The following is a 17,919-nucleotide window of genomic DNA, read 5'->3' as shown; positions in this document are numbered from 1 at the left end:
GCAAAAACTAGTAACCACATCTCATTACAATTCACATTACCAGGAGTAAAGCTGTCATTACACGTTGCATTACATTGCGGCGAGTTATAATGACTAACATGTAATGACAAAAATAAATACTTCTCGGTAATTTTCGAATTGATATTCTCAAAATGTAATGCATTTGGCCGTTAATGACTTAATAAAATATAATAAATGACGGTGCCATTAGGTATAATTATTCACATAATTGAGCATTTACTTAAAAAAAGTATCAACTATAAATAAATAAAATAAAAAAAAAAAACTCAAAAAGAATATGTTATGTAACGGTAATTCTGAAGATTTTTCCGTTAAGGAATATTCTTCACGAATATTTCATAATTGTGTTTTAAATTAATGATATTACCATTTTAAATAAATGCTTTATTATACATCATTCACATTACACTTTCAAAATCGACTTCACACTTTCAAAATCGACTTCAACTGCCATATGCCTTATAAAAAGGATATATAAAATCCACTTTTAGTAGATTTCGAACATAATGTGAATCTAACTCCTAGTTTTTGCTGGGTTAATTTTACCTATTTGATGCGTATATTTTTCCATCTAAATTTTGTCAGGAACAGGAATATACCCAGGAACATAAAAAAAGTTAACCATTGTAACACAAAAGGCTCAATAAAAAAATATGTCTTAAAAATACGTCACATAGAAATGTATCCAGTATTCAAAAAACGTGTGCCTAATAATTCTTGCTTTGACTTGAGCGGATATATAAATCTATTTGCCATAGTATTTTTCGTTTTTGTTTTTCAGTCTTTCTGTTGGACTTCCTAGTATTATATCTAGAGTGATCAACAACCAGGTTTTTGGAATGTCTGAGTTTCTGTCGAAATATACCAATTTTCGAAAAAACTTGGCAAGTCGATTTTTGAAAAATTCGACTTAGTCAAATTTTGATGAAGTCGAAAAGCCGACTTTTGGATATTTTTCCATCTAAATTTTGTCAGGAACAGGAACATAAAAAAAGTTAACCATTGTAACACAAGAGGCTCAATAAAAAAATATGTCTTAAAAAATACGTCACATAGAAATATATCCAGTATTCAAAAAACATGTGCCCAATAATTCTTGCTTTGACTTGAACGGCTATATAAATCTATTTGCCATAGTATTTTTCGTTTTTGTTTTTCAGTCACTTCAGTCTTTCTGTTGGACTTCATAGTATGTATTATATCTAGAGTGATCAACAACCAGGGTTTTGGAATGTCTGAGTTTCTCGGTTCAAAACAAACTATTTTTTTTTAAACTAGGTGGACACATAATTTTGGAAGGAAGGTTAGGTTTGGTTAGTATAGTGGCAGCCCAATATTTCAGGCTCACTTAGACTAACATATTCAGTCCATAGTGAGTGCTGCCCGATTCCGTGTTTAGCCCAATGACAAGGAAACTACTTTTTATCGCCAAGTCAGAACGGCGTTCCACATTGCGGTGAAACCACTCAGAAATGCCATCAGCATTACTGAAAAACTTTTTGGTCTTCGGTCGAATCTGGTGTTAAACCCACCACCCTATGTATGCAAGGCGGCATGCTAACCATTGCACCACGGTGGCTTCCAATTTTGGAAGGAACATCTAATTGTTTTGTCATGAATGAAATGAATGAAATAATTCGATAATTTATTGAGTACCTTGCACCTATTTGGAAGTGGTTTTATTGAAATTTCTTAAATTACCCAGATCTAAGAGCTTGATTTTTACATTACATTGGCAATTTTATATTGAAAATACGAAAGCGGAAAGCTGGTTGTTGAGATCTTGAAAACACCGAAACCACCGATCCACCGAAAATGGGATTTGCAACTAAACCGATAATCCGTGATAAGATAAACCGGTTCACCGGTTCTCATCTACCGGTTTTGATCACTCTATTTATATTTTTCATACGCATTAGGGACTGTGTTATACAAAAACGTACCTTAAAATATATTTATAAGTCTACCGATAAGTAATTAACGAAATTAATTCCTTTTGATGTTAATAGCTGATGGACGCGTAATAACTACCTTGAGTCACAGTCAAGAGCACACAACCACTGTTGATGGATTCCAAGAGCCTGGATCTTTTGAACAAAATATTCTCTATGACGCCGATATGCAACAAATCGAAGCTCTCTTGAATCGTTCACATAGCTGTTGGCAACGTCTAAGTTACTCCTGCAGATCTTCACGTCTTTTTAACTCTCCTTGTAAGTTTGTATATAATCGTATAAAAATTATCTCCATTGCAGGTCAATAATAAATTGTGTATTTTCTTCCAGCTGAAATTACAAATTTCCGTCCCTTCTCTTGGTGGGTATCGAGACACAACCAACCTATGGACTATTGGGCTGGAGCTTTACCCGGTTCTCGTAAATGTGAATGCGGTATATTGGGAAAATGTCAAGATCCAACTAAATGGTGCAATTGTGACTCCAATAGTCTGGAGTGGGCTGAAGATGGCGGTGATATTAGAGAAAAGGAATACCTACCGGTGAGAGCTGTAAAGTTTGGGGACACTGGTACACCACTCGATGAGAAACAGGGTCGTTACACTTTGGGTCCATTACGTTGCGAAGGCGATGACTTGTTTAGTAATGTTGTAACATTCCGCATTGCTGATGCCACTATAAATTTGCCACCATTTGATATGGGTCATTCGGGAGATATCTATTTGGAATTTAAAACCACTGTTGAGAATGCTGTACTTTTCCATGCCACAGGTCCCACCGATTACATTAAATTGACAATAATAGGTGGCAATAAATTGCAGTTCCAATATCAAGCTGGCAGTGGACCATTGGGTGTTAATATTGGTACCAGCTATCATTTGAACGACAATGAATGGCACACAGTTAGTGTGGAACGCAATAGGTAAGTGTATTCATGAACGAAGACAAATGTATGCGTGAATTCGTAACGCAAATGTCGCGTGAGTAATCATGTTAATCGAACATCTTAGTGATTGTAGCTACAGTAGCTTTATTAAAACTGTATTTAATCTCTCTCCTTTTTGTTTTTGATAATCGATGAAATTTACAGAAAAGAAGCTCGTTTGGTTGTCGATGGATCAATTAAAGCTGAAGTACGTGAACCACCAGGTCCTGTTCGTGCTCTCCATTTGACATCGGATTTGGTGATTGGTGCCACAACTGAGTACCGTGATGGTTATGTTGGCTGTATACGAGCTTTATTGTTAAATGGCAAAATGGTAGATTTGAAACAACACGCTGAACGCGGCATGTATGGTATTTCTTCAGGATGTGTGGGTCGATGTGAATCAAGTCCATGCTTGAACAATGGTACATGTATTGAACGTTATGATGGTTACGGCTGTGATTGTCGTTGGAGCGCCTTTAAAGGACCCATATGTGCTGATGGTAAATACTCGGTGTTCTTAGACTGTGATACTTATGTACTCACCTGTTGTGTTTTCCTTTAGAAATTGGAGTCAATTTGCGTAGTAACTCCATTATACGTTATGAATTTGTGGAATCATTCCGTTCGACAATAGCCGAGAATATACGCGTTGGTTTCACCACAACAATTCCAAAAGGTTTTCTATTGGGATTCTCCTCCAACATTACTGGCGAATATCTAACTATACAAATTTCCAATTCTGGTATGTAATAAAATTTTCTTGGAGAATTTGGCTTTTTAAAAATATTTCAATTTTCCCTTCCCAGGTCATTTACGCTGTGTCTTCGATTTCGGGTTTGAGCGTCAAGAAATCATCTTCCCCAAGAAACATTTCGGCTTGGGGCAATATCACGATGTCAGATTTTCACGCAAGAATAGTGGTTCAACGGTTGTTTTACAAGTTGACAACTATGAGCCCGTTGAATATAATTTCGACATTAAAGCCTCCGCCGATGCCCAGTTCAACAATATTCAATACATGTACATTGGAAAAAATCTATCAATGACAGATGGTTTTGTTGGATGCGTTTCCCGTGTACAATTCGATGATATATATCCTTTGAAATTGTTGTTCCAACAGAATCCACCATCCAATGTTAAATCATTGGGCTGTAAGTTTATTGAAAACGAGTTTCATATACATAGAGGGTGAAAAACAAAATCTATTTCAATTTCAGCTCAACTTACCGAAGACTTTTGTGGTGTTGAACCTGTTACACATCCACCTATCGAAATAGAGACCAGACCACCACCACTAGTCGATGAAGAGAAACTTCGTAAAGCTTACAATGAAGTCGATACCGCTTTATTAGCCAGTGAGTATAGCATTGTTATTAGTTAACCAAATTTTATACAGTTATAAAATGAGCAAACACTTACAAAGTCACCGATATGAAAATTTGCTGAAATTCCGGAGGTATTGTAAATTGAACATTTCATGGCATATGTAAGTTTAGCCACCATATAAACGGCTTTCTAAATTCCTGGGCGCTCGGTTGGGGAAACATCATAATGACGAGTTTACCAGAACATGGTGTTGGGAAATTCTTACCGCGTTCTAGTAAGATTAGAAATTTCTTTGTTAGCTATTTATGATACCAAACTAAAACATTTTAGAGTTCGCCACAGACGGTAGTTTGTGATTTTCCAATCATATATAACAATGCCACTATTTCGTAAAAAAAGTTCTATATAAATAAATTCAAACGAAAATACTTTTGGTAGCTTGTAAAGAATATAATGTGTTGTCAACAAAAAATTCATCAGGACAGCAATCTTACCTAATTTACATTTCAATTTATTGTCAGAGAATATACAGCAAAGGACAATAATTGTCGAAACCTTAATCTTAAGTGAAAAAATGATTTTTGTCCATCTTTACTTTATTAATCCAGTTATCTCACTGAATGAATAACTCGAAGACTTTATGTGACAGAATTTTTTAAACCTCCGTAATTTTTAACAATGTTTCAAAGTCATATGGAACGTTTCTATCATGGAAGTGAATTCCGATTTTTCATAATTATATCATTTGTAACATATAATATTTGCCATTTACAATATTTTAGTGCCATATTTATAAAACCTATTTGAAATAAAAAAAAATTGTTTTTGTATTTTTTATTTTATTATTTAAAAAATCGTATATACCAAATTGCACACAGAAGTTTTAATAACACCTATAACACATTTAATTTCAGTACTTCTCATAATCTTGTTCCTTCTGCTGATTTTAATGATCTTCTTAATCGGCCGTTACTTACATCGACACAAAGGTGACTATTTAACGCATGAAGATCAAGGTGCCGATGGTGCTGATGATCCAGATGAGGCTGTTGTTCATTCTACTACCGGCCACCAAGTTACTAAACGAAAAGAATGGTTCATATAGTTTGAAATGCCTCATGTGGATGAGTGGACAACGTAGTAGTACTCTTAAATCAGATTTGACAAACAACGCAAACACCAATATTTCAAGCAAAATCGAAATTGAAAACTGAATAACGAAATTGGAAAACAAACAAAATTTAACCTACTGTTATCGAGCAAAGACTTTAATGGGATAGATGCGACAACAAAAAATGATCACTCTCTCCATAAACAACAAAGCTGGCCTTATGACGTTGAAATGAAAGAAATCAAGTCTTCGACACTGCCATTATTTTGCAGCAAACGATTATTTTTAAAATTTTTATCAGCTTGTAATTGAGTTTTCAATTTTTTATTATTTCAGTTTTAATTTTTTTTACCCCGAATTAATTTTTGTTTTGTCACAAAAAGAAAAAAAAACGAAATCTCTAGTTTATTTTTAGGTTCTTTATCCGTCCATTATTTGTATTTTAGTTATTATTAATTTTAGGTTTTTTAGCATTTTTATTATTTTTTTTATTTTTAACAAAACATAAAGTGCTCATGACAAATGCAACACAAGTATATATAAACCAAAAATGTCTTATGTTTTGTAATTAAACTTTTTCGTTTGCGCAGCTCCTTAGCTCCTTATCTCAAATCGTCCATTTTGGAATGAATTTTTGTATATCGGTTAAATCTATAAAATCTAAAAAACAAAACATCTATACACGTTTAACTATATCTTTCTTTCTCGTTTCTTTTTTTAATGAAAACGTGTTACAACATTCCATTAATTAATCTATATTATACTGTATATCATATTATGTTAAATGCATAATTTTAAATATTTTTTATGTAGAATTTAGTTTTGTTACAATTAAATTAACAAAAATAAAAAAACAAATGGATATTTGTATTGAAGTTTTACAAAACCTTAAGCAACAGTAATAAGTTTATAGAGAAAACAATAGTCAACTAAGTGATTGGAAGTTATATATACACGGTCCATATGAAAAGAAAAACAAAATATTATGTAATGACCGAAACTTCTATATTGTGTGTATTTAGACGTATATGGATAAAATGTTCTCAATTAAAGCAAATTGATAAATTATTTTAATAAACGAAAGAGACAAATTATATTAATATTTATACGATAGAAATAAAGAGAACAATAAATTTCAATACATCCAAAACAAACGGTACAAATTTTTATTTCCTTTATTCTCGGTTGCTGTTGTAGTTGTTTTTATCCATTAAACGAATGTACCATCGAACTGGGAACTAATCAAGCGATACGATTAACTACTTGGATCAAGCCAATGAATAGAAATTCGACACAATTTTTAACCAACATTGCCAACGGCGAAGAACGAAACAGAACTAGGGTCTATAATAATAATATAAAAAGACGACTTATTTAATTTTTTTTTTAATTTTTATAATTTTAAAAAGTTCTAAGATACGTCTCACTTTCAATTAAAATTCGACTTTTTGGTTGAAGTTGGGTTAGTCGATTAACCAATTTTGAAGATTACAAAAAGTCGATTCGATTTTTTTTAACGAAATCAGTCGAAAAGCCGAATTTTATATCCATAAACAGTACCATCACTTCCGGTAGCCATCTTGGTCGATAAAGTCGCTTTTTTGAGAAGAATTATTGGAACATTTTTTTATCTGTGAAAATCGTAAGTGTTTTTTTTTTGTTTTAAGCAGTATTTTGGACTTGTATTGAGCCACTAAATGTTTTAGTAGATACATTTGTGAAGCTTTTTTGTTGCTTTGGTGTGGAAACAATAATTTACTTTGTGTGAGTGGTGTGGCATAAGAGTGTGTGGCCAGTGTGGAGGCCAAAATGAGTGGAAAAGATGTGAGGGCAGGGCCCTCAAATTCAATGATAGTATGCCGAATTGATGCAAAGGAAAAAGTGGTTAAAAACCAAAAAATGACGCGTCCAATAAGAACAAATAATGTTGGTGACGATGCTGAAGATGAGCTGTGTGCGGCAGATGTTGGTGTATATGTAGAAAAGGAAAGATGAGGCGGTGAAGAAAATTGTGGAAAGAACATCAGGAGACGGGAGGATGAGGCTGAAAATGACCCCAAAAAAAGAAAAGTGAGAGACTCAGAGGTACGATATTAGGCTGATAATGCAGGTGAGATTGTAGTTTTGGTAGACTCTTCTGAGGTTGACAACATGTCAAATAAAAAAGTTAAAAATGGTCTAAATAAACTTACCTTTGAAGATATTCAGTCGGCTAACCGCTTTCTAGATAATGAAGAGTTAGGAATAGGAAATTGAGGGCTTTTGTCCCAAAAAATTTCATTGAGACTTATGGGGTAATTAGAGACGTACCTCTTTGCTTTAGTGAAGAGGATATCATGGCTAAGGCGATATCAGGGAAGAACATTTTGTCTGTAAAGAGATTCACTAAAAGGGATCCAGAGGACCCACATATTTTTCCCACGGAGACTGTGAAAGTGGGTTTTTGTGGTGATGATCATCCTAAATGGATAATATTTGAAAAAACGGTATTGAATGTTGACACATTTTATCCTGCTGTGCGTCAGTGTCACAATTGTGGCAGGCTGGGACATACGAGGAATGGGTGTAGATCAAAGATTTCAGGCAACGTTTCTTTGAATGAAGAAGTGTGTGAGAGCAATTGTGGCAAAAGGAAGTGTATTCTATGCAAAAGTGAGAGTCATCTAGCAAATGAGAAGGAAAGGTGCCCAGTTTGGCAGCAAGAAATTGCTACAAACAAAATTATGACAAGGAAGAAGATGTCCAAAAGAGAAGTGGTTGAGCTGTACAAGAGCCAGAATCGGTTTGATCTACTGGAGGATGATGACCAGTTTCCTGAATTGATGGTGAACAAGAAGACAGGCAAAAAAGCAAATGAATGTGTGAACAACAAGGATAAGGAAGTGAACGAAATTCTTACTCCCTATACTTATAACTCAATTCTCAAATAGAAGAAGAAGTAGTATGTTCATCAACCTGGTGTACAGATACAGCCAAGGATGTTTGCAGAATCTCAACCTTCTGCCAGGGTCTATATGACAGAAGACAAAAGAGTGACGGAGTTGGAGAAGATCACTAGTGAAATGCTGCGTTTCATGGTGGACTTCCTGAGAATGACAGGAAACTCTGCAGCGCTAGATGCGATGAGTCATTTTTCCTACAAGGTTGAATAAATTTGGTATTAATTCTCCAGGATACAACGAGATTTATATGTATAATAGTAATAATGATCAAGATTCTGCAATATAATATACAATATTTCACTACGAATAAGAACTCTGTTGATTTTTTTCTGAATAATAATTGTAACAGACTGATAAATTTTAACCTGATACAACGATTTAGGGCTGATGGTTATGAAGGGGTGTCCATTGGCCTAAGAAAGAACATTAGATATGCTGTTATGAAGTTTGAAACTGAACTAGATGTACTTATTGTCAAAACCACAAATCTGAGGAAAAACTTGGTTATTGTATCAGTTTACTTTCCGCCAAGCCTACTTGTCGTTTGTTAGTCGTTTGTTAGTGCTGATTTATCAGGCTCTTGGGAGGTCAATCAAGGTAATATAGGAGGCAGTCGTCATTTTCCTATAACTGTAATTATTGATGTAGGAAACTTGAAAAAGACTAAATTTCTATCCAGGAATAATTTAATGGACTCGTTGAGCAAAGTTTAACTGGAACCTTGTTTTGAAATGATTGAACGCACTATGAAAGATGAAGTTGTATATGCGACAAGTGAAATTGACAATGAAAAAGCTCCTAAGTACTGGTGGACGAATGAATTAAAGATTTTATTCAGGAGGCAGCTTGCAGCAAATAAGAAAGCGAGGATTGATCCTTCATTTGCAAATCTGGAGTTCGCAAGGAAGGAGATTGAAAACTGGAAATCGAAGTCTTGAAAGCAAAAAAATCAAGTTTTTTGGAAAAGATTGAGGAAATTAATCCCAAGACACCCAATACTAGAATGGCGTGGAGATTTATAAATAACATACGTGGTCGGAATAAACCTAAAGGAGATTTATGGAATGTTGAAAAAATAAGGAATATCTGGAGATGCTGGAGAAGCAGGTAGTTGGTGTCTCTGATCCCCTGGTACTGAAAAATGAAGAGGAAACTGCTTTGAGAGTGGAACCTTTTACTTTTGAAGAGTTTGAAAACTATTTATAAGAGAAAAACAATATCAGCGGCTGGTGATGATGGGATAACATATACCATGATAAGGGCATTGCCAGGTAACTCTAGGAGAGCATTACTCACGGCTATGAATAATGCTTTTGGTGATAATAATATTAGTGATAGTTGGAGAATTGTTAAAATTTTACCAATTCCCAAACCGAATAAGAATTATAGTGACATTTGTATCTATAGACCCATCTCACTTATTTCAGTCTTTCTGAAGTGTATTAATCTCATGGTCAAAGAGAGAATTACGCCACATATTAAAGCAAATGGGCTTATTCCGAGGAGATATTTTGCTTATAAGAAACATTCATCCACTAATAATTGTCTCAATGAGCTGCTGCATAGGATAGCTATCTTGAAGGAAAATAATTATAAAATCATGATTCTGGCCCTGGATGTTGGAAATGCCTATAATTGTGTAAATCTTGGTATTTTACATAAACTGTTAATTGATTGTCGGCTTGATCGTATGTACTGTGATTGGATTATCAACTTCTTATCCTTAAGGAAACTGAAGTTGGGGAAGGAGGAAGTTATAATGCGAAATGGTCTCCCGCAGGGCAGTTGCCTTTCGCCCATCCTGTTCAATTTGTACACGGCTGGTCTTCATGGTATTGAAAATAATTGCACACAATTGTTCCAATATGCAGATGATTTTGTTTTGATGTCATATGATAAGCTTTTTGAGCGGGCACAAAGAAATCTTATTAGTAAAACGGCTACGTTTGCTGAAAATTGTGAGAAACTGAACCTATCTTTCAATCCTGAGAAATGTAATACTATGTATTTTGCAAAAGGTAGCAAAAAATCCATTGGTCTGACAATTGGCGAGGTAAATATTCCTCAGGTTTCTGGGCAGAATTATCACCAACTCCCTGTCAGTTAATGAGCACTATGTCTCGATTGCTAAAGAGACTCAAAATAGAGTCAATATGCTAAAATGTCTTCTATCAAAGATGGGCTGCACCCGAGGGTGGCTTTAAATTTTTATAAGGGCTGCGTAAGATCGAAGATTGAATACGCCAGGACTACGACCTCTCATTCTCCTCTCAATATGTGAATAAAAGGATTACAAGATTGCAAAATAATATGCTTAGAAGATGTCTTCTTATCTGCAGAAACACACCTGTTCACTCATTGTATGCTTTAGCTCATGAATTGCCTCCGGAATTCAGAGCTATTTTTCATACGGAAAAATAGCTCTGATATTGATATTGTCTCTGATAATCCTTTAGTTAAGTCCAGTTATGGCCATGTTTATCACTATTTTAAATCGGTTTTTGATAATATTGAATACGTCTCTAATTTTAAACTTTCCAATAGATGCTCTGTCATACTCAACCTATTATCTAGCAAAAAAGATGAAACACCAGATGAAGTCATTCATGCCATCTACAATCAGAACATGGAGTGGTATAGAGAGTATGGCTTTGTCATTATCTCGGCAGACGCCTCTGTAGCTGACAACACCACGGGCTGTGGTATCTATATACCGGGGCTTGAAAATAGGTTTTATTTTAAAATCAATTTCAATGCCTCGTCTATGTTTGGTGAAATGGTTGCTCTATATAAAGCCTTGCAAATTGCAGTTGAAAATGAGTATGAGAAATTTGTCATTTTCACTGATAGCCTTGCTGCGTGTAAGGTTCTGGCTTGTGCTAACAATGATAACTATATTGCCTCGAGGTTTCACTCAGAATTAGAGAGCTCCAATATTGAATCTTGCCATGTGGTCTGGGTTCCTGGCCACAGAAACATTAGGATTAATGAAGAGGCTGATGACATTGCAAAGATGGCGACAACCTGTGGTGCGACTCTGGAAGTCAAGTACACGGAGAAAGAAGCCTTAAGATGCATTGAAGAACAGTTATGGAATAGATGGAACTATCAGTTTGTCGAAAAATCGAGGACCCATGGTAAGGATTATTTCAATGTTCACAATAGTGTGATGAATAAACCTTGGTATGTGTCCACAAGTCTAAATCCAAAGGAAACCAAAATTATAAATAGACTTCTGACTGGTCATTTGTATGACAAACCTTTTCTACATAAAATAGGGGCAATCTCGACTCCTATATGTGATCGATGTTGGCAGACGGAAACGGCACATCACGCTCTATTGATGATATTTTATCTTCAAAAGATATGCAATTATATAGAAACCTGGCCAAATTTATTTGTGAAACAAATATGGCAATCTGAGGCCTAATCAGATATCGATGTGATTTGATCTGTGACATATAGATATTTTTTACTGCTCGCTCGCTATGATTTAATTGTACCTGATTTACACACTAATAAGATATCTTACTATTATTATAGAGATTACAATATTTGTCTACCACACAAGTGCAAATTTCGATAATTATTTGCTGATGAGAACAATTGATGGAATCAAGTTTAGTATACTGTTACTAATACTCGAGAGATAGATTATTCATACTGCTGATTGATATTGAAACACTCGCCACGTAAACCACTAACACTAGGTCACCCTAATAACCTGGATCTAATAAGGGACCTTGTTATTGTACTAAGCTGAAGGCCGGCTGGGAGAAGCTGCTAACCTGGATGCTGATTCATAGATGTTTTTTGTGGCACATCGATCGTTTAACAACCTGGCTTTTGATGCTTCAGACATCGCCATAGTTCAACTACAAAAAAAAATTATAATACCCTGTTCCACAGTGTGGCGCAGGGTATAAACAGTACCATAAAAAATAAAATATATAAATCACATTTTTCAGGATACACAAAATTAATTGTATACATTGTACATAGTAAATCCATACCTCTTTTTTCTACAATGTAGTAAAATTGTTTTCGTTCTAAGCATTAATTTTCATACATTTCGTTTTGTGTTGTTAAAAAATTAAAAATTAGTAAATCCATACAAATTTAAATTTTGTATTTTCGCGGATTTTGTCGAATATATAAACTTAAAAAATTTTGTTTTATTTAGACATTATCCAATGCATCATAAATGTGGAGATTATAAGTATCATTGGAAAATTGTGAAGATGAAAAGTTGAAAATGTCGAATAATCGAAGAAAATTACATAAATAAATTCTAAATTCTCTTTGATTTTCGTTTCCATATTTTGTATACAACATTTTTGATGCACCAGATGATTTATAAACAAATTAAAAAATCAAAATTTTATATTTGCACAAAAACTTCCACCAAAATAGTTATGACAGGCAATTCATTTTCGGAACTGACATAGTGTTTTCCTGAGAGGCTATCTATTACATAGTTGGTTCATCAGTGTCGAAACTATGGTGTTTTTTTAAAAAGACGGTTTTCGGTTTATCCGAAAATTCCAATTTTTTAAAAACCCGGTTTTTTATTTTGCTCAAAACCGGTTAAAACCGAAATTAAACAATTAGTGACAATGAGTTTTAACTACTCATTTTATTAAAAAACAAAAATAAATAAATTCATTGTAATAGAATTAACAATTTATAGAACATTGACAGGAAAAGTGCATGACTATAGATATCCCTTTTTTAACGATTTTTTTTCTTTTTTTACTTAGTGAAACTGTGTTGTTAGTACCCTACGGGAAATGGATCAACCCCAGGACCGGTACAGGGTTAGTCCCTGATGTGTATGGACCAGTGACAGTTCTGGTCCAAGCGTATGGAATGGATGGGTCACTTTAATATGGATTTGTCATTGACTGGGAAAATTTACCACCGTGGAGCCACCGTGGTGCAATGGTTAGCATGCCCGCCTTGCATACACAAGGTCGTGGGTTCGATTCCTGCTACGACCGAACACCAAAAAGTTTTCCAGCGGTGGACTATCCCACCTCAGTAATGCTGGTGACATTTCTGAGGGTTTCAAAGCTTCTCTAAGTGGTTTCACTGGAATGTGGAACGCCGTTCGGACTCGGCTATAAAAAGGAGGTCCCTTGTCATTGAGCTTAACATGGAATCGGGCAGCACTCAGTGATAAGAGAGAAGTTCACCACTGTGGTATCACAATGGACTGAATAGTCTAAGTGAGCTTGATACATCGGGCTGCCACATAACCTAACCTACACTTTAAGATACGACTTGGACTCATCCCAAAAGACACGTCCTGAAACAACGTAGTAGGACTACCCCATAGACAGCTGCTCATGAGAGTCTGGGACAAACTTTTAGGACCCTGTTCCCATCCGTATCGCACAGAAAGGAATATGTTGACCAATAAATAATTCTGATAGTTGTAGTAAAAGTGTGGATTCAAAAAGATTTTAATATCAAGTGAGTATAAAAATCAATAAATTATATGACAATTAAAAATGTTGATAAACTGGAGCACTAGTACCAGTCCTGTAATGGGTCCATTGCGCTAATCTCCCGTAGGGTAGTAATTTTTCTCACCTTCAGTATGTATATGAAAAATAGAAAGAAATTTCGTTGAAATACAGAAAACCGGTTAACCGATGGTCAAACCCCGGTTCCCGGTTAACCGAAAATGCCAATTTTTTCATTATCCGGTTTCGGTTTGTGTAACTGAATCCGGTTATTCGGTTAACCGGTGTCGGTTTTGGACATCCTAGTCGAAACGCTTTTTGACAATTTCTACGATTAAAAATAAACGTTTACTTTCTCTTTCGATTTCATTTTCACAATTTTCACGTTTACTTTCTCTTTCAATTTCATTTTCACAATTTTCTTGTTTTATCCAAAATCATGAATATGATGCACCGGAAGGTTAAGTTAAACAATTTTAAAATTCTTATTTGAACAAAACAATTGTGACCAAAACCGGGAAATACGAAATTTAATTTTGAGCGGATTTGCTCTTTACGAATAACATAACAGCAAATGATAGAAAATTAATGTTTGGAATTGATTCTTTTGAAATATCCGAAAATTAATCTTTGGAACTTGCACATTTTTTCGCGGAGAGAAACGGATCATCTATGTAATCTATGATATCGATAATAATCTAAACAATAATCTGAGTTTAGGACTCAATTTACATACCAGTGTTATCACCAGCGTTGCCACAACAAAATTTTATTTTGGACCCATTTTTTACCAAAAGCGGACCAAAATTCCCCCTAGCGGACCCAAAGTTACAATTTGGAAGGAGAATGTCTTAAAAAGTAATTTATTGTTGTACATAGTATTTTTATTAAAAAAAAATTAAGTGAAGCAGAAATAACTGATAAGATTTAGAGGTTGACATCGGAATCAATCATCAAAATGGACCAAATTCAGTTTGGTCCAACCATCGGACCAAATTTAAAAATCTTTTGCACCAATTTTAGTGCGATCAGTCCAAAATGGCAACGCTGGTTATCACTGAGACAAACCCTTGTCTTACTATTGCAAATTCAATCGCTACCAAAACTTATTTTCACATGAACATTACATCCCTAACGTATGCTATATTAATGTATTTTAGCAAATCTCTGAACCTAAGAAACTATCTTTTATCATTGTCGCAAACTACATACTGCCGAAAGAAAAGCCTAGATGCATACCTTACCGTATAGGCTTTTCTGTACCATGCAGAAATAAACGCCGCCTTTTTTCTGTACCGGTTTGTGGCTAGGATGATGAGAAATGATAGAAGAGATAAACACTAAATTTCCCATTATTATTATTTTCAAAAACCCCGTGGCCATCGCCACTCCGAACAGTGTTGCCACGGTTTGGGGTTTCCCCCCAAATTTAGGGTTTTTCAGTTTGATTTTTAGGGGCAAAGAGTTAAATATTCCTTATATTATTATTAAATTCCTTACACCTCCAAGTGCAATGATTAAATTGTTTACTTCCAACAAATCGTACATTGAAACTGGAGAACATTTGCAAATTTTAAACTCTTTTGTCGAATAATGTTATATACAGTTTGAATTTTACTTTTGTAGATTTTTATAGTTTATAAACCGATTTTTTTAAATGAAGTTGAATTAAATCATTTATACATTGAATTATTTTGAAGTATATTATTTTTTACAAATTTTGAAACCCTATTTTTTAACTATTTGCATTCCTAAAAGTTTTTTGGGGTGTTTTTGAAAAAAACTTAGAACAATTTGGGGTTTTTTCATAAGATTTGGGGGGTAGATTTCAAAATCACCTAGCAACACTGACTCAACCGATTTCGACTTTCGACAGCCTTATTCGGCTGCGTTTTGTAGGCTATGACGAAACATTTGGGTTTGTTGCCCGGAGTGAGCAAAAGTGTTAAGAGTTTACCATTCCCAAAATTCCTTGAAAATTCCCCAAAATCCATATAAACAACGTGAAACGCCTACTGCATAGGCTTTTTAAGCACCTTCAATCGACGTTATGTCCAGAGATGGTCTGTATCAATCTTTTTTAGGTTTGCGACTGTTGTAAAGTTGTAAACGTCATAAACGTTACATACGCGTCGTAAATGTAGAAAAAGTAACAAAATTCGCAAAATCAAATTCAGTCGCGTCAGCTAGGCAGCGAATTCTTGGATATCATCGAATTCGCTGCCTAGCTGACGCGATTATATATGCGAAGAAGTTTCAATTTTCAGGAAAGTTCACAATTTTCGGATTTAGTCCCCATATTTTCCATATTGCCTTTTGTACGAGTACAAGGCTACACTGGCTCCTGTCTCTGAAGCACAAACCAACTCACTTGAGCATCAGAGACCGAAGCGGTAAGAGTCAACGACTTCTTTCATCAATAAACCAACATCATCTTAAATTGAAATCTATTTCATTTCTTTTATTTCATGTTTGAGAAATTTTCTATTACAACTTGTGAGACGAATATTAACTTACAGTCCACTTTCTAAATAATCTCATAGTTGTTGAGTTCGTTGGCTCAATTTTAATGAAATTTTCTTTGTGTGTAGGTAGTATATTATTTTTTGTTAAGATCTTAGAAATATAATTTATATACAGTAGGAAATAATACAATTTCTCCAATTTCTTTGCCACTAAGGTTAATTCCGGTAATTGTTACACGTTTTCATCTGAAAGTTCACTTCCCAAAATTTACACCAAATTTCTTGCAAATATAAAAAAATTAAATCACCCACGATCTATGTTTATAATTCACAACGAGACTCTAATGAGCTTGTGTACTCTTCAGCAAAAAGAACGTAAATGTTGTATAATACATACGACCAAATGAAGGTTTGCCCATCAGACAATTTTTCAGTTGAACTTTTTACCGTTTCAAGATGCACGCGGAAACATGTGCTTATTGTCATGAATACATGTGCATAAACACATTACAAAGACGCCACAGACGTATTAGAGAGAGAGAGAGAGAGAGAGAGAGAGTATGGAGAGTATGGAGAGACAGAAATACTCAAAGCCCCATTCGTACTATTAACGAACATATTTCATTAATATGACGAAAGACACCAATTTCAAATTTATTTTTTAACGATCGCATTCGTTTTATAAATGAAATTTTCAATTCCAGTTTGGGAGTATATAAAAAGACTGTGTTTTAAAAGCTAAAACTTTCCAAAAGTTTCTCACTATATACAAATGATTATAATAATTCCATCTTTGCAAAAACTTTTATTCTAGTTCTCGAAAAAATACAAAGTTTATATTCGTATTGTTAACGTAAACGTATTTCATTAATATAACGAAAAACAAAAACACAAAATTGTCTTTTTACGATTGATTTCATTGTATTAACGATCACTTTCGTTCTTATAACGAAAAATTTCGTTATATTAACGAAAAATAATCAACGAAGCCCGTTCGTTAATAGTACGAAGCATTTTTCTACCAGTGTACACTCATCAACGGGAATATAACCTAAGGAAATAGGCTTAACCTTGGAAAGCCTTTCACAAATATCTGCAGAAACTGACTGCGAAGGGAAACCACACCTTAAGTCCGCCATAAGTGAACTTCTGTTTAGATAGAATTGTATAAAACCACTTTTTGACGTATTAGAGTCAATTTCCATAGTAATAGGAAATTGTCAAAACTCTAGCTAGTCATTCGAATTTCGTAAATGGCAAAATTCATCCAAAAATATTGATAGGTTTACGTTATCTTAACAACGGATCGAAATTTAAAAAAACTGGAATATGATTTAGTTCAAAAAGAATTTTATTTTCCCATAAAACAGCTTACTTTTTTCCGTTTCAACTACGAATTGTTGAAATCTCAAAAAGTGAAGTAGAATTTAGTTAGATTTTTACACGAGGTAGTTTATTTTTTCCAATAAACGGTTTACATTCTTTCTGTGAAACATTTTTTATTGTGTAGCACTCCAAAATATGATAGTTAATACGAAAATTAAAATGTAACGTGAACCACTCTAGTAATTTCAAACCGTAACGCCTTTCTTCTACCAGTGCAGAAATATAACTACTGAAAATCTTTTTCAACAAAGTTAAATTGGATTTAGAAATGTTGATTGATTTAAACTAAATAAAATAAAAATAATTGAAACATTACT

The 17,919-nt window shown here is 34.3% G+C and overlaps 2 protein-coding genes across 4 annotated transcripts in view; one reads left to right on the top strand and one right to left on the bottom strand.

Annotated features, from left to right (window-relative positions):
- The window catches only part of Nrx-IV (neurexin-4), a 66,328-nt gene extending 59,833 nt beyond the window's left edge, over positions 1 to 6,495 (top strand). For all 3 annotated transcript variants that reach the window (XM_075308177.1, XM_075308176.1, XM_075308178.1), the window contains 7 exons: positions 2,031 to 2,234; positions 2,307 to 2,898; positions 3,067 to 3,404; positions 3,467 to 3,646; positions 3,711 to 4,055; positions 4,122 to 4,259; positions 5,145 to 6,495. In XM_075308177.1, coding sequence (XP_075164292.1) covers positions 2,031 to 2,234; positions 2,307 to 2,898; positions 3,067 to 3,404; positions 3,467 to 3,646; positions 3,711 to 4,055; positions 4,122 to 4,259; positions 5,145 to 5,335 — 1,988 coding nt within the window. In that variant the 3' untranslated portion in view covers positions 5,336 to 6,495. The remainder of the gene's footprint in view (positions 1 to 2,030; positions 2,235 to 2,306; positions 2,899 to 3,066; positions 3,405 to 3,466; positions 3,647 to 3,710; positions 4,056 to 4,121; positions 4,260 to 5,144) is intronic.
- Positions 1 to 12,524, bottom strand: part of LOC142236896 (uncharacterized) — a 41,532-nt gene extending 29,008 nt beyond the window's left edge. Inside the window, exon 1 of the mRNA XM_075308180.1 lies at positions 12,297 to 12,524. The gene's annotated coding sequence lies outside the window, so the exon portion shown is untranslated. The remainder of the gene's footprint in view (positions 1 to 12,296) is intronic.
- Positions 12,525 to 17,919: the final 5,395 nt, after the last annotated feature.

This window comes from Haematobia irritans, chromosome 4, assembly GCF_050003625.1.
Source record: "Haematobia irritans isolate KBUSLIRL chromosome 4, ASM5000362v1, whole genome shotgun sequence".
NCBI lineage: Eukaryota > Metazoa > Arthropoda > Insecta > Diptera > Muscidae > Haematobia > Haematobia irritans.
Note: the sequence above shows the minus strand (reverse complement) of the source record. Positions and strands in the feature narration are given on the sequence as shown.